Raw genomic sequence first — 25,045 nt, 5'->3', positions numbered from 1 at the left:
TTTTATTTATATTTTTTAAAAAGTGTACCTGTAATCTGATTACTTTTTTTGACATAACTGTAATGGATTACAGTTACCAGTTTTTTATATATATATATATATATATATATATATATATATATATATATATATATATATAGGCATAACTAAAACAATACTAGGGGGAAAAAACTAAAAAGCCTTGTTTTATTTCCCCAGGGATCCTATGAAGCCTCTCTGGCACCAGAGAATTTGCCTAGCACTTTCTGGACTGACCCACTTTCTAACACAGTCACTTACCATCCGGACAGACTGTGATACACACATCCTTTCCAGTGCAAAACCATTCCATATATCTTACATAACCCATGTGGCATCAGATTTCTTTTTCTTTTTTAATTTAAACACTCTGCTTGTTTTATTTATTGGTATGAATGCCCAGAATTAGGTGGTGTACCAGTTAGGCCCACAGGTCCAGCACTGGGTTGCGCTGCACATTATTGAGCTTTCGGCAGTTTCCAGTGATGGATCTTACGGACTTACTGTGCTTTCTGCAGATATTTGTACATTAGCTGGAGTGTAAACAACGCTACAGACACAATCCATCAAAAACTAACATTTAGTATTCATAACCTACCTGATTAATTACTGTTGAAGTACCATGTAAAGCTGTATATCTGAAAGTATGAATTCAATCCAGAGGTAAAATTTATGCAGTTATCCACAGGCATTATAATTTCTAGAAAATAATAAAGTCCTGATATGAAAAAAGCTTTGCAATACATTAACAAGAAAGACGTTGGCTTCTTGATTATGTATGTATGCTACAATGTAGGTACAGTATTAAATACAGATGATTTAAATCAATAGCACAGTGAAGCAAAAGCAGATGAAAAGCCTGTAGACGAAGCGTTTTTAGTGTAGAAGAAAAGAAGGAAATGTATGCGGTGGATCTGGAGAGTGGGACTACACCCTGGATGAAACAAGTGAAGTGTTTGAATGATATATTTCCCCAAATAACTGATGTCAGTGGAGAATGGTGTTACACAGTACACAATATTAATGGCAAATGCGAAAGCATGCATGACAGGAAAGTACTATTTAAATGCTGTATATTTGCATGTGTGAAAGTATTAAATATTATCTGCAGAGTTATACTGAAAAACTCACAGGTTTAAGATGATGAAAACTAGAATAGTTCACAGGTTTCCTCATTATTGTCTGTAATGGTAGAGATTGCAGTGTGCACCAGAGTTAAGCTTTTATCAGTTCCTAGAGTTTAACATGATCAGCTTTATCAAAAGTGATTTCTGAAAAGCACTACAGAACATTTGTCTTTTTCTCTCTCTGTTTTTTTTCTTTCTGCCTCTTTTCTCACTCAGTAAGTCTCTTCCTCCCACATGCACCCTTGCGTTCCAGATATCCATTTAGTCTGTTAACCTGAGTCATCTCCCCACATGTTCTCAGCTGGTCCCCTTATTCATCAATCTGTTTCACACTCCCTGTCCCTGGTGAAAGACAGAAAGAGAGAGAGAGAGAGAGAGAGAGAGAGAGAGTACCACACTGCCTGCACATGATCTTCCATTCACACAGTTTCTTGGTGAAAGGATGGAGAGCAAGAGAGAGAGGCTGGGAAGTGCTATTTAATTCCTCTCCACACTTGGTGTGAGTAGATCCAAAAAAAGCTAGAAGCCTTTATCTGACAGACAGAGAAGCCAAAGAGAGTGGAAGAGACACTTCATAGAGTGATGATCGATACATAAAAGCTTGGCAGATCCATTTTAGATCCCATGTAAGCAGTGCCACTTCCTCTGCTGAATTTCTCTTAATCTTAAATGTTCACTTGAAAATCACGGTTGCCTCATGTCTATTATGCATCGTTGTGGCTTAGTTGGTCTCATAAGAATCATAGCATTGTGTATGTGTGTATAAGCACTGATAGATACTGTGGAGACTGTCACGCGTCGTGACGTAACGGAGATAAAGCAGGATGCAATCGCAGTAAAACAGGCTTATTTAAGAGAGAGACAGGCAGACAAATCCAAAACGTAATCGGCAAACAGGCATAAAGGGGCAAGGCAGGGATCAAAGTCGCGGTCACGGAAATACAGGGTCGAGGAACAAAACAAGAAACATGAACTGTAGCGGAGAAACCAGCGTGAACTAAACTAACTAACTAACCTGACCATGAAACATGAATTAGTTACATTAGTCATAAACTAAGACTATGGTAGACTATGGTGAGGCCGCTAAACTAAGTAACTCACTCATCCAAACTACTCTACTATTCCCCCCACCGTGTGCTAGGAGGCGCGCGGTATATATACATACATAATCAGCTTCGTAATGGCTGACGGCTGAGGGCAATTCGGACACACGTGACACAATAGCCAATGACGGAACAGGGAGGAGACATAACAAAACATAACAAATGCACGTGTCCAAATGTCACGAATGTCAACAACGAAAAAGCAGGTGCTCGCGCACCTTGCACAGCAGCGTGCATTCACATGCTCTTCAGCACGCTGCTTAAAGGGGAAGTTGTGACAGAGACCAGAGTTGGGTATAACGAATTAACATGAAGTAACACGTAATTGTATTATAATTACTTTTTCTGATAACGCAGTAATGTAACGTATTATATTTTAAATATATATGATTTGATTACAGTTACTGATGTCAATAAAATTACGTTACTTGCATTACAAATTTATTGTTAAGAAAACAATATTAAGTAAAAATGCATTTTTAAAATAAATCATGTTTTGCACGGCTGCCAGGGGCGTAACCTGGCCTGAGCAATCGGGGCTGTAACCCTGAAGATTTTTTTCTTTAGCCCCAAATAATTCTCCACTTGGAGCGGTTTGTCACTGCGTAACTGAAAGTCAGTAAAAGAAGACCGCCTGTAATTTTATATCTTCAGCGAACGGAGGCGAGGTCAATCAGACAGAGTTTACAGGAAAATATGTGGAAACGCTTGTGTCTTATTAGCTGACAGCTCTCAATTCTGCCAAATGCTAGCTCACAGTCAGTGTGAGGAAAAATGGATATACTCTGATTTTTTTTAAAAATTATTTAAACCAGTAAATGGGTTGAAACAGTAACATCCTCTGATGCTGAGCAGGAAAACAAGGTGTGTAAATGTCTATACGAGTTCCAGTTTACATGAACATATGAGCAGAGCATGAGGAAAGATAATGTACTTTGCGAGGCACTGTAGGAGCTAAACTCATACAATGATAGCTTAGTTGTCCCTCCCCTTGTCTAGCGATACCAAACTAGCCTAGTTAGAAAAGTTTTATATTTTATCAGTCTGGTAGTCCTACACACAGTGACATCCAAGGCAAGTTTTATTATAAATCCACATTTTTTCTAATCATGTCATACATTGACGCATTCTAAAATTACTGAAAGAACTATGAGTTTCACTTTGTAGTGTAGGTTTGATAAGTTTTGAAAGTAATTTGTAAGTAAAGTAATTAGTAATCTGATTACTTTTTACATGCAGTAATCAGTAATGTAATCCGATTACAATTTTAAAGTAGTAATTAGAAATTTGTAGTGGATTACTTTTTTTGAGTAACTTACCCAACACTGGTGGAGACGCACAAATAACACTGCACTTACACAAACCCTTCCAAACCCATCTGTCCATACATAAACAAGTATTCAAGGCCATGAGTGTTATTGAAGAACTTTGAGGCATTCAGAATGATTATTGATTTAAAAAGCCTTTAATATCTCTTGGCTACTCAGTCATAGTTACAGTTAAAACATATAACTGTGCGTTGCAGCCATTCATCAGGGCAAGTCGACATGGGTGCTCTTCGGCTGTTTCTTCTAGATGTTAAAAAGTAGTCACATGATCAATATGAACATGAACAGCTGACAGGTGAAGTCACGTGACAGACCATGTTTTCAAACCATGTCAAACAGAAGAAACCACACATTAAAATATACACATACAATCAGAGTAAAACAACAATAAACTAACAAACAAAAGAGTATGTCGAGAAACAGCTTAATATTAACGTTGTCAATACAAATAGGAAAAACTGCACATGATATGAAACAAAGTGCCTGTATAGCTAAATCATATATATTTAACGTATTGCTGCTGCCATGGTCAGCCTCTTTGTAACGTAAAGCCATGGGGTATTGGGGATTGCCAGTTCTTATAGATGTTTATCTTCAGCTAATCTCGCCTTCAAGGGCATGGTCTTCATACACACGAGAGGATGATAGAGATAATTTGCACAGTATACACACAAACACATACTTGCACAGCAAGCATAGCAAGGCTGAAAATCACTTTGACATATGGGCTCAGGGTGGAGGAGGCCATGTAAGGCTGTGTCTGATGCTACAGCAGTTAGGGCACACTGTGCCCTTGTCATCCCTGATTTGTACAGTTTTGAGCATCACCTCAGCTGCCAGCCTGTGGGAGGAATATGTGAGGAATGTCAGGAGGCAGAAAATCCATTTACATCTTTGTGGCAGATTCCCAGCTACACACTGGCTATTATACTGCTTTCAACCTAATAGTGACTAATGATCTAAAGTTATCAAAGGTATTTAAAGATCTCAATAAAACAGAAAAAAGTTTCTGTGACTGACTCAGGCTCTGTAATAACCAATTAGAGGTTTTACCATGGTGTGCTGTGGATGTGCTGTGGATAATTAAATGTTTCTTTGCAAGAAAGTAGTCCTCTATCTCTCTGTTATTTTGTGTGAATTCTGTCTAATCACAAGTGTGAATCCAGATGCTGCCTGATGGGTAAGGTCAAAAAAGAAAGGAGCACAGCTCCAGCACCTTTGGTTTATAGGAATGATTATCCTAATAACTGGATAATGATTTGTTGAAAATATAAAACATTTCTAATGCAATCATCATGAAATCCATTTAACTATATGACTAAGTAAGCCATAGACAAGTACATGCTACACTAATGCCTCTGACCTTTCTCCTTCTACTGTTTCATAATCATCATCATCATAAATACATATAATAATTTTATTTAAAATATATAAATAAAATATTTAAAGTATTTTATTTATTTATTTATTTTTACATTTATGGCATTTGGCAGACGCCCTTATCCAGAGTGACTTACATTTATGTAATTTATACAACTGAGCAGTTGAGGGTTAAGGGCCTTGCTCAAGTAGTGTCCAGTAGTGTCCAGTAGTGGCTGCTTGTCTAGATCAATGGTTCTCATACTAGGGTCCATAAAGCATACCCAGGGGTCTGCGATTTAAGTAGGCCTATAAATAGTTAAGGAATAGCCAGAATAATATTCTACACAAATAACATAAAGAGCCTGATATTTGAATAGTTATGGACAGTAATGGGACCAAAAAGAAGGAGGAGTGAAAACTAGTCCTGAGTTTTCAGTCTGGAGACTTGAAAAATCGAAAGACTTTACAGTTAATTTGCTTTTCTGCTTGAAAGGCATTCATTTTGCAGTGTACAATGGGGTTTGAAAGTTTGTGAACCATTAATAATTTTCTACATTTCTGCGTTAATATGACCTAAAACATCATCAGATTTTCCACACAAGTCTTAAAATTAGCTAAAGAGAACCCAATTAAACAAATGAGGCAAAAATATTATTTTTGGTCATTTATTTATTTTAAGGAAAATTATCCAATATTACATATCTGCGAGTGGCAAAAGTATGTGAACCCCCTTGTGCAGCAATAACTGCAACTAAACATTTCTGGTAACTGTTGATCAGTCCTGCACATGGGCTTGGAGGAATGTTAGCCTATTGTTCAGTACATAACAGCTTCAACTCTGGGTTGTCAGTGGATTTCCTCACATGAACTGCTTGCTTCAGGTCTTTCCACAGCATTTCTATTGGATTAAGGTCAGGACTTTGCCTTTCCAAAGCATTAACTTTATTCTTCTTTAACCATTCTTTGGTAGAATGACGTGTGCTTAGGGTTGTTGTCTTGCTGCATGACCACTTTCTCTTGGGATTCAGTTCATGGACAGATGTCCTGACATTTTCCTTTAGAATTCGCTGATATAATTCAGAATTCATTGTTCCATCAATTATTTCCACCACCAGGTTTCACAGATGGGATAAAGTTCTTATGCTAGAATGCAGTGTTTTCCTTTCTCCAAACATAATGTTTCTCATTTAAACCAAAAAGTTCTATTTTGGTCTCATCTATCCACAAAGCATTGTTTTGTTTTGTTAGCCTTTTGGCTTGTCCACATGATCTATAGCGAACTACAGATGGACAACAATGTTCTTTTTGGAGAGCAGTGATTTTCTCCTTGCAACCCTGCCCTGCACACCAGTGTTGTTCAGTGTTCTCCTGATGGTGGACTCGTGAACATTAACATTAACCAATGTGAGAGAGGCATTTAGTTGCTTAGAAGTTACCCTAGGTTCCTTTGTGACCTCATGGATGACTACACGTCTTGCTCTTGGAGTGATCTTAGTTGGTCGCCCAACATGAAGATCACACTTTGCAATGGGATTGTCATCCCATTGATTGAAAATACTTGACTCTAATTTCACCTTCAAGTTTCACCTTCACCTAACTGCTAATCCTAGAGGTTCACATACTTTTGCCATTCACAGATATGTAATATTGAACCATTTTCCTCAATAAATAAATGACAAAGTATAATATTTTTGCCTTATTTGTTTAATTGGGTTTTCTTTGTCTACTTTTAGGACTTTTGAAGTTTTAGGTCATACTTATACAGAAATGTAGAAAATTCTAAAGAGTTCACAAACTTTCAAGCACCACCATAGATGCAAATATTTGAAACACACAACAAAGTTAGAAAGACAAAAAAAGATTATTAATCTGCCTGCAACTGCTTAGTTGCAGTTATAAATATCAGTGGCTGATGTGTAGATTAGTAAAAAGTACTGCTGTGTTGAGTTAAGCTAAGTTTGTTGATCTGAAGTGTTTGTAGCGAACAAAAGCCTGTACTGACATCAGCATAATGTTGGTTCATGATAAGATTACATTGTACATATACATGTCTTTGATGGAGGGACTTTGGAGAGAGTTTTAGATGGAGTGAGTGGAACTGAAGAGTGGAAGTGCAAATACTTTAATGGCTACATCTTGTAGAATTAAGCAAGCTCATCAACATCGATAACAGCGGCTTTAAGGTCAGACATTTGGAAAGTGTTTCAGCTTATTGGTTGGATGTTTTAAACTAATATGAAATATTGAACTTAAAATTGAACTTAAACTTTAATTTCTCCAATTAATTCACATGGTTGACTCCATAACCACTGCTTTCACAAGCTGCTGTGGTCTAATATGCCATTGTCTGCTTCTAGCTAGAAGCCATAAGTGTACTGTAGATGCATTTAATTACAGGAGATCTGAGACTTTGCAGAAACTTTCATAGTAAAAACCTACACAGTGCCATCTTTTATACATATTTATATTATTAAGATTTGTTTTTCTTTATTTTTCTTGTTGTTCTTGTATTTCAGCACTTTCCCCCTAGTGTTCAGTATTGTATTACAAACCCAATACCGAAAAAATTGGGATAGTATGGAAAATGCAGCAATGCAAAAAAAAACCAAAAAAAAAAACCAAATTAAGAGTAATTTGAAAATTCAATTCACCCTGTACTATATTGAAAACACATTATTAACACATTATTTGATGTTTTACTTTGTGAATTTAATTTATTTTTGGAAATATACACTATTTAAAATCTGATGGCCGCAACACACTCCAAAAAAAGTTGGAGAAACAATTGACTGTTTACAACTGTGTAACATCACCTTTTCTTTTAATGACACTTATTAAGCATGTGGGCCCTGAAGACAATGGTTGGTTAAGTTTAACAAGCGGAATTTCCCCCCATTCATCCATTATGCATTTCTTCAGCTGTGCAATGTTACGGACCTTCATAGCCTTATTTTGCGCTTCATAATGCGCCACACATTCTCAACCAGAGACAGCACTCTCTGCTTATGCAACCTTGCGCTTGTAATCAGGGCAGAATGTGGTTTGGCATTGTCCTGATCTGGACGGCAGCATATGTTGCTCCAAAATGCGTATATATCTTTCTGCATTAATGGTGCCATCCCAGATGTGCAAGTTACCCATGACATTACATCATGACAGACATTGGCTTTTGGACCTGACAGTGAATATCCTTTTCTTCTTTGGCCCGGAGAACACGACGGCTGTTTTGTCCAAAAATCATTTAAAATTTTGACTCATCGGATCACAAAACACGATTCCACTGTGTTACTGTCCATCTCAGATGAGACTGAGCCCAGAGAAGTCGGCGGTGCTTTTGGACAGTATTGATGTATGGATTCTGCTTTGCATAGTAAAGCCTTAACCTGCATCTGTAGATGCAGTGGCGAATGGTGTCGTCTGACAAAGGTTTACCAAAGTATTCATGAGCTCATGTCTGGATCTCCATTACAGACTCATGACGATTTTTAAGACAGTGACGTCTGAGGGATCGGAGATCACGTGCGTTCAGAAGTGGTTTTCGGCTTGCCCTTTACCCACAGAGATTTGAGCAGACTCCTTGAATGTTTTAATTATATTGTGCACTGTAGAAGGTGAAATGCCCAAAATCCTACCGATTTGTCTTTGGAGAATGTTGTTCTCAAAGTGTTGGATTATTTGCTGAAGCATCTGTTGGCAGATTGCCGAGCCTTGACCCACCCTTGCTCTTGAAGGACTAGGCCTTTTTTGGAGGCTCCTTATATACTATGATTAGACGATTGCCTCACCTGTTTCACATCACCTTATTTTAACTTGTCCCATCCCAACTTTTTTGGAACATGTTGCATGCATCAATTTACCTTCAAACTATGCAGTTGACTACGTAAAACATAAAATACCTTGTCTTTATACTTTTTTTGTCAAAAAACTACATTTAAAAATCAGCCCTCTTTAATTTTATTAGCATTTTCCATACTGTCCCAACTTTTTCAGAATTGGGGTTGTAGAATATGGGATATGTTCAGCAGTTAGCAACACTGTCTGTCTTTCTTTACTTAAACATCCCACATTAAAAGATGTTCTTTCCCTCTCATAGGGAAAGAGTGAATCTGCCTGTTGCAGTAAGTTAAGACAATCAGGGCCAATTATGCTACAGAGAGAAGTAGCTTAAGTGTAATGTAATTCTCAGAAAGCTATTTATAGCTAATCCTCTGCAGGTCTGGCCGACTCCAGGAGATACAGGGGATATTGGGTAGCAGATGAATATGACAGAGAAAGTTACATAATATCACTTGCAAAACACATTCTCATGATTTATTACTAAGAAGTTGCTTAAGTAATCTATTTTGTGAGTATTGAAGATCTGTTTGAACCCCAGTACATTTTTATGTCAGTCTTGTCATTGTTATTATGATGTGTTAATAAGACATTGTGTAAAAGCATGACTGCAAGTGCTGAACTCCATTAAAGGAACATTTATCTAAGTACAAACTTTGGCTGTAGTCCAAGTGTGTTGGCTTCTACAGCTGACTGTTTGTGACATATCCTGTAACTAAATGAGTGACCGAGAGAGAGAGAAAGAGACACACAGAAAGACAAATGAGAGGCGACATAAGAGCTAGCCGCTGCATGGCTGACTTGTTTCAGTGACTGATTACAGCAAGCTTATATGCGTGCACTAAATCTTCAGAGAGAGAATTGGTCAAAGCAGCCCGGTTTATACCACTAGATCGACACAGCTCGCCGTGCTGTGCTTTGGACCTGCTCCTAGAAAAGAGAATCTATTTCTCTATCTCTGTATCATAGTTTTTAAAGGGTCTCCAAAGGCCCTGAGAGCCTTGTTAGGGTAGATGGCATCATGGAGTCCATGGAGTCCATCATGGAGATTATTAGAGCCATATAAGGATTTAGTGTAGTTTGAATATTTTAAGATTTCTAATTTTACGCAAGTTCATATTACTTACTGATTAGTTGATATTCTGTGTTTAACTTGACAGTAAAATGTTACAGAGAATTTATGCCAAGTAATTATATAAGCCCCCGCTAACTAAATAACCGTTAGTTTTATATATAGAACAGAAGTTGAGGAAGAAGGGTTCTTAGACAGTCTTTTGACTGTATTCAGTGTAGTCACTGTATGTTTACTGCAATTAGGTTTTATTTCGAAATGTGCTGTACATAGTTCTTATGCTGGACGTTTGATTTATTTAGCTTTGGAACAAATGGAAAGTAAAGACTTTATGTATACAAGTTAACAGTGTCCCATGACCACTGCGAGCAACCACCCTAAGGAAATAGTTAACAGTAGGTTAGACCACCGTTACAGAGATTTTGAATGGAATTCTGGTTATTTTGAAAAGAACAATGGAAAAAGGTCCAAAAGTTCATAATCCACACAAAAATAGTTCAAAACCACAGAATCAAGCTTTTGTCATGACTGTCCCAGTCCCCATATCTGAATCTCACTGAAAACCTCTGGGGCCAGCTAAAGAAGATAGTCCATAAGAGTTTTATTAAAACATATAAAACACTCAAGATAATACTCAGGAATAATATAAAAATGTCTGAAAAAAATTAAGACATGGCATCTTTAAAGCAAAAATCATGATGTTTTGAATAGAAATGCTTTTATTTTTTTATCTTTTGCTAAAGACATGATTTTTTTAAAAAAATATTTTTTTTTACATTTTACCCAGAGTTGTAACTGTTATATAAATAGTGCTGTCATTTTATATATATATATATATATATATATAATATATTTAAATGCAGGACTGTTTACACAAATAGATGGATTTAAAATCTGCTTGCTCAGAATGAGTTATTATAAGAATGCTCCCTTGATTCCAAAAGCACAGATAAATATAGTCTCAGCAACTTTTCAAACTCAAACTCTTCACATATCAATGCACTGAGGAAGTCAGGACATAACATGCTTAGACAGCTTCAATACTGTACTCATTCGTTATCAAGCAAAGCCTGTGACAAAGCTTATGCACTGTTGCATGCACACACTGAGCACTTCTGTGTGTGTGTGTGTGTGTGTGTGTGTGTGTGTGTGTGTGTGTGTGTGTTAGTTTTGTATGAATGCTACTATAATGTACAGTGTATAATGTTCTATAGCCATCAAAAGTCTCAAAAGCAGTAGCCAATAGCAGTAGCCACCATCAACGTTTCTCTGTTGACCTTGTGTCCTTAGCCAGACATTTAGTCTGCTGATTAATAGGGACTTCACAATAAATGTAGCTTTAGTGTGATGATCTGTATTTGACTTGTGCTAGTTTAATGACTTTGCTATTTTCAAAACAGGGTCAGATGACCATCTCTGATTCAAAATTCAGTGTGGAACTCAGTCCACCCTGCTTAAGCAAGTAAACCATTGAAATATGATGCCTGGGAACAAACCTTAATCATACGATCTTCTTGGACTAGCATGGATACAAACTCCTAAACCTCAAAATGACTCCAGTAGCCTTACTGGAGTCCAGCTCACGATGCGGCATGCCTTTAAAAAGACATAGACAGGTATGCGGCTTTTCAGATGAGGTTTAGGCCATCAAAGCCTTTCACCTAACTTGAAAGGCCTCGCTGATTTATTTGCTAACTGAATGACATTCATACTGATTATCATTTTTAGCCACATGGATTTTTTTCCCCTCTCTTTCTGCTTCATCAGTGTGCAAAGACGTATTATTACTTTATTGGTTTCAGAAGCCATAGCGTCTGCAGTGAAAAAGATTGCTTTGTTTGGGTGAAATGTCAAAGCAGGCCACGGAATGACAGAGTAAATAGAAATCAATATGCATTTACCTTTGATGTGTCACTCCATGCAACCAATTCCTCTCTTCACACACTGAGGGATTTAAAATATACATAAAAGGAGGAACTGAGAAAATAAAAGCAGGGAAAGGTAGAATAATATAAGCCCAAAACTTTGTATAATGACTTTACTGAGTACAATGAGATTCTGTGGGCACTGTAGACTAAGACACCAGTGAGAAGTCAGCAAATCCCAGAAGAAGAAGAATTATATCATTTGCTCTTACCCTTAGAAAAAACAACGGGCTTCTTAACCTCATATGATGCTATTTGTGTCTCTTGGCTACCTCTCTTTATATTTTAAATAGAGATGAGAGAGAATGAAGGAGTGAATCTGAATTGATCCTGGCACTATGTTATACCATGGTGACCCCTTGGTCCCTTTACAGCCCCTTCTCCTTTCTTACACTTGGGAAGCAAGTGGCTCTCTCTGTATTCAAGATGAATCACCATGGGATGTTGCCAGAAATAAGATTAAAGTAATAAGGTCTGTTGACCACAGAAACTCAGGGCAGGCACATCAGCGTGAAGATGTAAGTGCTTTGGATCACTCTTGAATACTGTTCTGAGGTGGAGGAAAAAGGTAAAAAGCATCAATAATTGAGGAGGTTGAGCCTATGCTGTTGCTCTGTGTTCTATAAAAATCAAAGCTGCTCATAGCTCAGACCTGTCTTCCCAGTCAATTCCTTGCACTCAGCCTTTGTAACTTCATTTGACAACATTACATTTGCACAAAAAGGTTTTCAGTATAAATGTTGGTTTTTTTAAGCCCACTGAGTTTTTTTTTCTAATTTGCTGACCATTTGTTCATGTTTCATTTCTCCAAATGTGAATGACTAAGCACATGGGAAGAATACATCTGCTTTTGTCTGCTCCCCTCCAAGCTTATGCTACAGTACTAATTCCTGGTCAGCCATCACCACAGCCAAACCAGACAGTGTTACTAAGCAAGAGCGAAACACCCGATAGCTCCTAAAAAAAGCATGGTGTTAATGGTGGAAATGAAATGAAAACGGCATGCTCTCTTTAATAGATTTCGCATATGAGCGTTCACATTAATGCTAGTGAGCTAATCAGCTTGCAAAACCATTCTATTTATTTTTGAGTGCTAAGGGCAATGTGGTCGCGATTTGAGATATTTTTGGGTATGTGACATTGCAGTTGCTAAGTGTAGTAGCAATCACACTGCAGTGCACTGAATTGATGCTAAATGTGTTGACAGCTGGCTGTGTTAAGGGCTGTCACTTACTTAGCCCTGCTTATTCTCTTCTCGTCGCATCCCAGCGCTCACAAACTCACTGACTGTTTTTGCTTATAAAGTGTTGTGTTGTGTCTTTCATCTTGCATACCTCTTACAGGGAAGTGTTTAATAATAGTTTGACTGAAGTGTGCTTAATGCGTAACCTGAGATAACAATAACATTATGGACAGGTTTTGCCCCTCCCATAAATTTTATTAATATTAACCACCAAAATGTTCTGTCTCATTGAACATTCTCTTTAGAATTCATAGCAGTACAATGCAGGTTCGATCTTCAAACTGAAGATGAAAGCTTCAGTAATCGCTTTATCCTGGTCAGGGTCGTGATGGAACGTGCGAATATGTAAAGCATAAATGCAGAACATGCTGACAGTAACACCTAGTAACCTTTCCACCCACCAGCATGTTTTTGGGAGGTCTGAGGAAACCAGAGAATTTTAAGGAATACATAAAAATGCTAAAATTGAAATTTAAGCAATCTTTTCAGTGCTATGAATATAAATATGTATATATGATGGTATACATCTACATTTGCAGCATTTGGCTGACGCCCTTATCCAGAGTGACTTAAAGAATACTTTTATCATAAAACAGCAAACCAGTGACTACATTTCCCATCATGCACTGTGGCCTACAAACATGGCCACCATGGACTGCAATTCCCAGAACACTTATTCATTCTAATCATGCACACCTGCATCCAATCTCACGCACTCACAACCACTGTATAAAGAGACTGCTTGAACACAATGGTTTTGCGAAGTATTGTGTTCTCACCATACCAAGTATTTGCACCCGTTTCCTTGTTTTGTTTTATGTTTATAGATCTTGCTTCTTGTTCCTTGTTCTCGATTTTTGCCTTGCCTAGTTCATGCCTGTTTGTTGACCACCTGACCAATAGCCTGTTTTTGGACTACGCTATTGTCTTGTTATTTGGATATGACTGCCTGCCTCTCTTTATTAAAAGCTCTTATCTGCACTTGCATCCATCCTAACCTTCATCACGTTTAATACTTGACAGCTTTGAAGTCTATATCAATTAATAAATACATCCTGATACTGGTTCACTAGGTCCTGGGATAAGAATAACATCAGTCTAAAAACTCATGGGGGGTAATTTAGTGAGAAAAGCACACAGACAACACAATGTTCTTTTTTAATTAAAGTGCTAATTTAAGTACTTCAGAAAGAGTTAGGTCTTTAGACGTCTGCCAATGACTCGGCTGTTTGGATGTCTAGGGGAAGTTCATTCCAACACATAGGTCCCAGAATGAAGAAGAGTCTTCCTTGTAATTCCTTGTATGTCTTCATTGTACCCTGAGAGATGGTGGGGCCAGTCGAGCAGTGCTAGAGGATCAGAGGGAATGTGGTGCAGTGCAGGGTGTGAATATATGATGGTATCAATATAAATGGACTCCAAAAAGCCCTTCCTACATTTGGAGATCTTTCTGTTGGCAGCTGTGCGATCTTCCTGGTAGAAAAAGTGTTCAATGTGACCCACAGTGTGTTGCGGCCAGAGAGGATTTAACTCCAGTGGTGGACCGCTAAGTAAATTATACAGGTCGTTCCACTCTCATGCTAAGGATTATTGAACATAAATGTTTCACTTAAAATCTCATGGTACTTGTCAAAAAAAAATGTCGCACTTGCCAAATGTATGACACTGGAAACGAAATTAAACCTTTATTCTTAGTAGTTCTTGACTTGCTGTAAGCATGAGTAAGAAATAGTCTCTTAGGTACTCTTGAGTAACTGTAGATCATTGCATTATACTTATTTAGCCATTACTTGGTCCATCAGGTTGAGTTTTGGTAAGTGGGTCATGCTCCGTGAGATGTGTGTCTCAATATTCCTGTGCTTCACTCAGCTCACAAAGGTAAAGTAGGGTAGACTGGCAACCCAGAAACAGGCAGGATCTGGGCTTGTGGCCCCAATTTTCAGGCCTGCATTACTGAAGATGCCAACTCTGTCCACTTCTTTCCTGCTAGACTGGGTTATAGCAATCATGAAGCTCATTAACACGTTTACCTTTTAGAACAGAACATATTTATGACATAGAAACACATTACATATGACTTTCATTTTAAGCTCATTTGCCATGCAAGCTGCCCATCAGGTCAGCCTGTGCAACAGTATGTTATGCCATAATATAATCTTTTTTTTTACTACATTTATAGTAAACACCTCTGATGGGATAAAGTTCAAACCATCTGAGTGTAAACCATGTTGAGAGAAAGACACAATGTCCCTGTAGAGAACTGTGTCTCACACTGGCATGTGCAATAAGAGCAGCTCTCGTATTACTCATTCTGGTCATGTGGGCTCCAGCATGGAGCTGCACTGTAGGGACCATTTCACAGTCACAGATGCAGGTTAAGACTCATGAAAGAGAGCACGGGTGTATAAATCGATCCCACAGGGCAGGAGTTCAGAATGGCACACCAGATCCAGATCAATAAAAGCTCGAGTTATTCAGTAAGGAACTTGTAGGAAGAACGAGTGAGGAAGAAAGTGTTAAAGAGGGTTTAAGTCATACAGAATATAGATGCTTGATGTCTCCACTGTGTGACAGCAGCTGCTATAATTATTCTTAGCGTGGCTGAGATGCCACCAGGGATCCAACTACAAAAGGTACTTTACTTCAAGGTAAAGCTGAAACCCAGAGGTCTCTTGAGATATGAAAATAGCTGTTGTTGTCTGGCTGAGGAAGGTATTAGATCCATCTGCCAGTTTTACTATGCCCTCGAGTTCACCCTGATCACCACTTCTATCCTTCAGAATGGAGCCTGCTTGTGTTAACTCTGTTACGGATATGATTTCCCGAACCAGCAAACTGAGTATGTGGATAGTGGAGTAGATCTTTTCCTGAAGCTCCTCCTTACTCCATTGTCCTTTTTGTTCTTATTCTTATACCTGTCACATGTGGACATATTTTAAAATTTGTTTCCTTGTTCATTTCTTTATGTCTCATTTCTTCTCCTACCTTAAATGCCACTGTTCTACTGTAGTGTCACAGTAGAATGTCTGATAACCACATTTTGTTCACGGCTTCAAATGGCTCCAGTCCCAGTACCTCTACACCAGCTGACAGGCTCCACTAATATTGGCACCCATGGTAAATATGAGCAAAGAAGGCTGTGAAAATCATCTTTATTGTTTAACCTTTTGATGTTTTGTTAAAAAAATTCAAAAGTTCAAAAATACTGCTCTCATGGATATCAAACAATTGCAGACACAACACAGGTATATCAAAAAAATATATCTTTGTTAAATATATGTTTGTCACAATTATTGGCATGCTATGAATTCATATGAGGAAAAATATATTTGAAGTATATGCCCATTTTTATTTGACATTTTTTTTAGTACACTTTGTGACTCGGAACAGGAAATTGTTCACCCATGACTTCCTGTTTCACAGGGGTATAAATATGAAGTAACACATAGTCAAATTCCCTTAGTCATTCATCACTATGGGTAAGACCAAGGAATATAGCTGTGATGTGCGACAAAAGGTTGTTGAGCTTCAGAAAATCTGAAGTGGGTATAAGAAAATAGCACAAGTATTGAAAATGCCCATTTCTACCATCAGGGCAATAATTAAGAAATTCCAGTCAACTGGAAATGTTATGAATAAACCTGGAATTGGACATGTGTCTATTTTGTCTCAACGCACTGTGGATGGTTCGAGTGGGCAAAAAATCTCCAAGGATCACAGCTGGAGAACTGCAGAAGTTAGTTGTGTCTTGGGGTCAGAAAGTCTCCAAAACTACAATCCGAAGTCACCTACGGCACCACAAGTTGTTTGGAAGGGTTTCAAGAAAAAATCCTTTACTCTCATCCAGAAACAAACTCAAGAGTCTTCAGTTTGCCAGACACTACTGGAACTTCAAATGGGATTGGGCTCTATGGTCAGATGAAACCCAAATAGAGCTTTTTGGCAATAAACACCAGAGGTGGTTTTGGTGCACACAGAGAGGTAGCCATATGGAAAAGTACCTCATGCCCACGGTTAAATATGATGGTGGCTCTTTAATGTTTTGGGTCTGTTTTTCTGCCAGAGGACCTGGACATTTTGTTAGGATACATGGCATCATGGACTCTATCAAATATCAACAGATATTAAGTGAAAACCTGACTGCCTCTGCCAGAAAGCTTAAAATAGGCCGTGTTTGGATCTTCCAGCAGGACAATGATCCAAAACATACATCAAAATCAACACAGAAATGGTTTACTGACCACAAAATCAAGGTCCTGCCATCGCCATCCCAGTACCCTGACTTGAACCCCATAGAAAACCTGCGGGGTGAACTGAAGAGGAGAGTCCACCAGAGTGGACTTTGAAATTTGAAGGATCTGGAGAGATTCTGTATGGAGGAATGATCTCAGATCCCTTGCCATGTATTCTCCAACCTCATCAGGCATTATAGGAGAAGACTGTCCTGTAATGAGCTGTTATCTTGGAAAAGGGATTTAGCACAAAGTATTGACTAAAAATGTGACAATAATTGTTGCACACCAACATTTAACAAAGATATTTTTTATAAACCTGTGTTGTGTTTGCAAGTGTTTGATATCCATGAGAGCAGTGTATTTTTGTGAATTTTTTTTTAACAAAAGATCAAAAGGTTAAACAATAAAGACAATTTTTCACAGCCCTCTTTGCTCATATTTACCAAGGGTGGCAATATTAGTGGAGGGAACTGTACACATGCTCTCCTTTCTTGCGTATGGACACAGTCTCTATGACAACCTCAACCATTGCCATGGCACTGGTGGCCAGTGCTCTACAGCATAGATCCTCCTTTATACCACCACAGCAGTGATCCCTGACAGAGACTATATAAGTATAGCAAATTATTCATCCTAATTAGAGAAAACGCGACTAAGTTGCTCTGGATACTGTGTGACAGCTTTTTAAATATTTATTTAATCAAAATGTACGTGTTTCTTTAGATCTTTCCACAATCAGATCATGCAAGCAAACCTTACATCATGTGATTTCATGTGCTTAAGAAGTAGATGTTGAATGAACATAAATTATTTTTGATATCACTTCACTAGAGTGACTTTAATAGCTTGGCAGATGCACTAAAACCTGTTTCCTTAATGCACATTTAGACTTCACTTTTGGAGAGGAGTGAATTCTTGTTCTAGTTTTACAGCAGAATTTTGCCTTATATACTGTATGGCTAAAAGTATGTAGACACCTTCCCCAAACTGTTGCCTTAAATTTGGACGTGCACCATTGCCTATAATGTCTTTCTATGGTATAGTTTTTGATTTCCCTTCACTGTAACTAAGGGGTCCAAACCAGTTCCAGAATAGCAATGCCCCTGTGCACAGTGCAAGCTTCATGAAGACATGGTTTGCCAGGGTTGGTGTGGAAGAACTGGTGTGGTCTGCACAGAGCGCTGATCTCAACCCCACTGAACTCCTTTGAGATGAACTGTAATGCCAACTATGCACCAGGCCTTATAACTTGACATGAATACCTGACCTCACTAATGCTCTTCTGGCTGAATGAACACAAATCTCCACAGCCATGTCCCAAAAATCTACTGGAAAGCATTCCCGGAAGTGTGGAGGCTGTTATTGCAGCAAAATTGGGGACCATATTAATGCTCATGGTTTTGGAATGGGCTGTTCAACAAGTACATATGGGTGTGATGGTCAGGTGTCCACATACTTTTGGCTGTATAATATATATTTCTTATTCATATTCAAAATACACATATCCCCAAAATATGCCCTATTAGCAGCCTGAAAGCCAATAATAATAATAATAATAATAATAATAATAATAATAATATTCACCATCACCATCATCCGGAATTTTAAGACATCATATCATGTCACATAACAACATGTCCACCATCATGTCCACCATTAACAATGCCACCATCTAGTGACTAGCAAGGGTGCTCACATGCTTAAACTATCAAGGATGATGTCATCCTTTCTTGGCAGCAGGAGCTGTTGAAAAGACATCCCAGAATGTGAGGCCCAAAGAGAGAGATAGAGGGGGTGGGGAATTTGTGGGTAGGAGAGATCAATATGGCCATCTGTGTGCCTGTGTGTGTCATCAGGAAGCATCATGCAGGCCTGGCATTCTTTCACTCGGGAAAGGGTGCAGGTGCCTGGCAAAGTGAACTTGCAGCTTGGTGCTGAAGTAAATGAACTGTGAGGTTGTCTAGAATTACTTTCTGTTATGCCACAGCACTCTTGAATGCTGGACTCTGATTGGTCAGAAGGTATTGACAAATTTTCTATAAGAGCATGGCTCTGACAATAGTTCTGGCTGCAAGGCAAAGCACATGTTTATTTGTATGAAAGACACTTCACATAATCCAAGCCTATGGTTAACAGGTTTAAAACCATGTTATAAAATAATATGATTAAAACTGTAGAATATCTTTATTAAGCTTTAAGAAGAAGTTTATTTAACATTTAAAGAAGGAGTTTTGGGCGCACAGTGGCTTAGTGGTTAGCACGTTCGCCTCAGGGAACCTGGAGCCTATCCCAGGGAGCATCTGGCACAAGGCGGGGTACACCCTGGACAGGATAAGGGGTATAGAAGATGGATGGATGGATGGATGGAGAAGGAGTTTTCATTGTCACTTGATTGAAGTATGTCTGTGTCTTTAGTCCAGATTTCCGATGTCAGATCCTTTGACTTTTAAACTATGACTCAAATGTTTAATGCCTGTCCTGTTATCAGTTAATGAAAGATTTAAAGACCAAATGGTGAGAAAAGTGAGGAAACAGTTTGTTTAAATGAAAATATGACAGAAAGAGATTTGACCAAGATATTCTTAAGATTTTTTTTTAATTATGTTTTGGTTGATGTCTAATTATTATGTTTTGGTTTGGGCTATGTTTATAATTATTGTACATAAGCGTTTCTCCCCCTGCTATTACTTTATACTTAGCCTCAGATTACAGTCATTTATAATTTAGTATAGTAGCCTATATAAGTAATATTAATGCTCACATGAAACATAACATTCTCCCTTCTCTTCCCCAGATCTTACCCTGCATCCAATGTTATTTTTATTTATTTATGTATATATTTATTTATTTTAAATCCATGTAATGTGACGCGTTTTACATTTGGGAAACACACCGAGTTGAAAAGTATGGTTCTTTCGCGCCATCTAGTGGTGATAACACAAAAGTTTAAACGCAGTTTAAAACTCGGTCTCTCACTTCTGTTGATTTTTAGTCGTCAATAATAATAATAATAATAATAATAATAATAATAATAATACATGTTTTTGTCAATCCTGAGGACTGTTGCTTGAGTGAAAGGATGAGTTGACTGAAGTAGCAGGGATTGGCCGCTGTCATATCGCCAGATAGATATAGGCGCTGATGTTTTTGAGCGCAAAGTGGCCGCTCCAGCGTAACTGGTTTATGCGGCGCATTAACGGATCACTTTACAGTCGTTTGTGTGTAACATGAGAGGAGAGGAGAAGAGAGGAGGCTCCTCTTGAACAGGAAGCCCAGTTTGTGCGCATCGCTCAATTGCTTTCTGTCAGTTTTTTTGAGCCAGAGCGCCGCAGTTTCAGTGAACGCGTGCCCTCGCGCTCGCCGCATCCACAACGCTTCCCCAATGAATATTTAATGATCGCTTTAGAAGTCCTAATGGCATGTCACTAATGTCCATTAATGATCTCCGAATGCAGCAGGCCCCGCCTCGATGGCTTCTCGTCTTGGTCCCTTGTGACTTTTTTTAATATGGTTAAAACTTTGAAAACATCCTGCTCGCAGTGAACCATCGCTGGACTGTTCTTTCCTTTCCACACATCGTCTTCGCTTTCTGACCGATAAACATGACTTTTCCTCTTAGAAAATCTACATCAGGTATGAATTTACTTTACTTGTTTTACATGCTGTAAAATATTACGCCGAAGAATTAACCTTGAGAAGTAGCTAATGATGATCACATCTCATGAACGAATGTTTATTTCAGATGAGAAATACGACTTTCTAAATAGTTGCATGGTCACGTAGTTTACATTTCTTACAGTGAGGTTATACTGACCAATATGTCCTTATTTGTAACTTTTTGTAAACATTATGCGCACATAGCAGTGGAAACAGTGAGATTCGGGGTAGCTGTCCAAGGTGCTGAAAAAGAACTCCTCACATAGCTACTGCACCTCTGCTGGCATTCATGTTATCCGATTTTAGGACACTGGGAAGTTAGTTTATCTAAAGTTCATATATCTAACGATAAATATCTATAGCTATGTCCATAGATCAATTATTTATCTCCTATTGAGTTCAAATTGTTTTCGAAATAGAAATATTGACCAATTTCCAACCTTTAATTATGCTTTCATTGTGTGGTAGTAGTAGGGAATGAATCTGTGGAATCTCTGAAATTTGTGATCATGCATAGGACTATTTATTTTCCATTTAATTTCAAGTGCGTTTTAGTGTGTCCTTGTTTAGTCATATTCTATGCACTGTCTGTTTTCCTCAGTGTTCGTTAATCCTGTCCTTATTGTATCCCTGCGCAGCATGTTTTCCTATTTGCTGCTCAAACACACCCTTCTTCAGCTCAGACACATGAAGGGCTTGTTTATCAGCTAAACATTACAATGTGCAGTGCAACAGTACTAAAAGAGCATGATTGGGACAAAAATTAGATATAATTTCAACAATCATTAAAGTGAAACCCCTCAGCAAGTGATCTTAGACTTGTGATCAGATTTGTCTGTTTAAACAGACTCATCACTAATGCTGTGGGTTAAAGGCAAGTGGCCTTCAAATTAATGGATGCTTTCTTGTACAGTAGATGGCACTATAGCAGAACTTCTTAACTACTCTTCGTGGATAGAGGTGAAGAATTCACTTATGCACATATTTGTGTGTTTAGATCCCAAGTGAAGTGACCAGGGAAGGAAAGGTTGGATTCAGCATAGAACTGCAAGTGATTTCAGCAGGGCTGTGTAGAGAAGGGCTGTGTTTCCAAGCAAAAAACGTAAAAAAAAAAAAAAAAAAAAAATACACAATATTATATGATTAGATTGATTTTGAATTTATATTATTATAATTAGAGTCCCCTCCAAGAGTATTGGAACAGTTTCTAACAGTTTCAGAACGCCAATTCTATTGTTTCGGCTATTGATGACATTTGGTTTTGAGAGCAAAAGAAGAATATGAGAAAATCGATCAGAATTCAACTTTCATTTTCTGATATTTACATATACACGTGTTGAACATATTAAAACATGGTATCTTTGATGACAGACCACCCAATTTGTAGGTGAGCAAAAATATAGGATCAGATAGTCTTAAATTAAATGGAAGTAAATAACACTTAATATTTGGTTGCGTATCCCTTGCTTGCAATACCTGCACCAAGCCAGTGAGCCACAGACTACCAAATTGTTGCATTTTTCTTTTCCGTTGCTTTTCCAGGTGTGCACTGCAGCATCTTTCAGTTGTTTGTTTTGGGGGATTTCTCCCTTCAGACCCTCTTCAGGAGGTGAAATACATGCTCAACTTGGTTAAGGTCTGGTGATTGACTTGGCCAGTCTAAAACCTTGCAATTGTTCCCCCGATGAAGTTCATTTGTTGTGTTGGCAGTGCTTTTTGGGTCATTGTCTTGCTGCATGATGGAGTTCCTCTCAATTAGATTGAATGCATTTCTCTGGAAGACAGATTGTTTATGTAGACTTCTGAATTCATTCTGCTTCTACCATCATGAGTTACATCATCAAAAGTTTAGCAAGCCTGTTCCAGAAGCAGCCATACAAGCCCAAGCCATGACACCACCTCCACCAACTATTGACTGATGAGCTTATATGTTTTGGATCATGAGCAGATCTGTTCTTTCTCCACACTTTGGCCTTTCCATCACTTTGGTAGAGGTTTGGTAGAGGTTCCAGAACTTTTGTGGCTCTGAAACTTACTGCTGATGAGTGGTTTGCATCTTGTGGAATTGCTTCTATATTTCTGCACTTCAAGCCTTCTTCAAATGATGGATTGTGATACATTCACCCCTGCCCTGTGAAGGTTGTTGGTGATGTCACTAACTGTTGTTTTTGGGGTTTTATTCACAACTCTCGCAATGACTGCTGCTGTTTTCCTTGGCCAACCTGTTCCACGTCTGGTTTTTAGTACATCAGTGGTTTCTTTCTTTTTCAGAACATTCCAAATTGTTGTATTGATTATGCCCAATGTTAGAGCAATAGCTCAATTATATATCTCTACAATCATAGAGCAGGGTAAAGCAGGGAAGCTTCTAATTCAACTCTTCAGTTATTAGCATTTTGTACCATAATTGCTGTATTGTACCATAATGACATGTGTTATCTGTTGTGCTGCTCTTTTCAATCCTGCCTATGAGGTATGCCTCTATCTGCCTCAAGCAGTTATTTTTTTTCCTTTCACCTTTTCAAAGCATCTTTGTATTTACTACTGAATGAACTACTGAAAGAAGATAATTTATATATTGATTAATGAAAGAAAATATAACACACATAAGAAAAATATCCATTTTAAACTTTAATTTGAAATGTGAACTAGCTGTGAATTGTAGTTGCAAAAATGATGGCATGGAACATTTCCAAACAGATATACAAAATGAGGTAGCAAATACTTTAATATTCTTGTATTCAGCCAGCTCTGACTTGAGCTGGATAGCCTACTGATCTGCTGTATGATTTCCCTCTGAAGTCTAATGCTATAAATACAACATGAAAACACACACACAGAGCGAGAGAGAGAGAGATCAGTCATAACATTAAAACCACTGACAGGTGAAGTGAATAACATTTATTATCTCATTACAGTCACACCTGCCAAGGAGTGGGATATATTAAGCAGCAAATGAACAGTTAGTTCTTAAAAGCAAAAGGATCTGAGCGACTCTGACAAGGGCCAAATTGTGCTGGCTAGACAACTGGGTCAGAGCATCTTGTTGGGTGTTCCAGTGCAGTGGTAGTACCTGTGGTAGTACAATGCAGTGGTAGTACCTACCAAAAGTGGTCAAAAGAAGGACAACCGGTGAACCAGCAACAGGGTCATGGCCGCCCAAGGCTCATTGATGTGGGTGGGGAGTGAAAGCTTGCTCGTCTGGTCCAATCCCACAGAAGAGCTACTGTAGCACAAATTGCTGAAAAAGTTAATGCTGGCTATGATAGAAAGGTGTCAGAACACACAGTGCATCGCAGCTTGCTGTGTATGGGGCTGCATAGCAACAGAGCAGTCAAAGTGCCAATGCTGATCCCTGTCCACTGCCAAAAGTGCCTACAATGGGCACGTCAGCATCAGAATTGGACCATGGAGCAATGGAAGAAAGTGGCCTGGTCTGAATAACGGAATCACGTTTTCTTTTACATGAGGTGGACAGCCGGGTGTGTGTGCATCGCTTACCTGGGGAAGAGATGGGATGAGGATGCACTATGCGAAGAAGCTAAGCCGGCAGAGGCAGTGTGATTGGAAATGTTCTGCTCATTAGAGGCAGTTGTTAAAGGTTGTGCTTATACTTTAGCATTAAAGCAGGATTTGTTGGTTTCAATAGTTTAGATTTTACTGTATCACATATCTCTGCCAGAAAAGAATCAGATGACGGTTTCATACTGTAACAATGTTGGCAGTATGCTGTATAGAGAACACAGCAGACGCTTGTGAGCTTTTTTATTTTGGCAAATATCTTGGCAGCTTTACAGCTCACTCACCGCTTTATGCTTTGCTCTCTCAAAAGCACACACACATTCAGCTCACTGCTCAGGGAGAGAGAGAAAAAGAGAGAGAGACATAGGACATGAGCAGTGCTCAGGTGTGCCACATTAGTCAGTATCCCTCTAGTTCGTCCCCAAACACCACCCTTCCAGTGAACATACACACACTAGACCGCTGCCCCACCTTCTACATTTATCATTTCCAAAATTTAAATGGAATGATGAACTTAAAATCCATCACAACCCAGTTACAACTGTTAACAAAAAAAATTGTGATACTAAATCTCTGTCATTATAACAAAAAGTATACAGTACAGTATATCACTAACCAT

The 25,045-nt window shown here is 38.4% G+C and overlaps 1 protein-coding gene across 4 annotated transcripts in view; it reads left to right on the top strand.

Annotated features, from left to right (window-relative positions):
- Nucleotides 1-25,045, top strand: part of fgf13a (fibroblast growth factor 13a) — a 137,865-nt gene that overhangs the window by 71,921 nt on the left and 40,899 nt on the right. The window contains exon 1 of one of the 4 annotated variants that reach the window (XM_053630854.1): nucleotides 20,847-20,880. The exons of the other annotated variants lie outside the window; for them this stretch is intronic. Within the exon in view, the coding sequence (XP_053486829.1) occupies nucleotides 20,850-20,880 (31 nt within the window). The 5' untranslated portion in view covers nucleotides 20,847-20,849. Of the gene's footprint in view, nucleotides 1-20,846; nucleotides 20,881-25,045 lie in introns of those variants that run through there. 4 annotated transcript variants of the gene reach the window in all.

This window comes from Ictalurus furcatus, chromosome 8, assembly GCF_023375685.1.
Source record: "Ictalurus furcatus strain D&B chromosome 8, Billie_1.0, whole genome shotgun sequence".
Lineage (NCBI taxonomy): Eukaryota > Metazoa > Chordata > Actinopteri > Siluriformes > Ictaluridae > Ictalurus > Ictalurus furcatus.
Note: the sequence above shows the minus strand (reverse complement) of the source record. Positions and strands in the feature narration are given on the sequence as shown.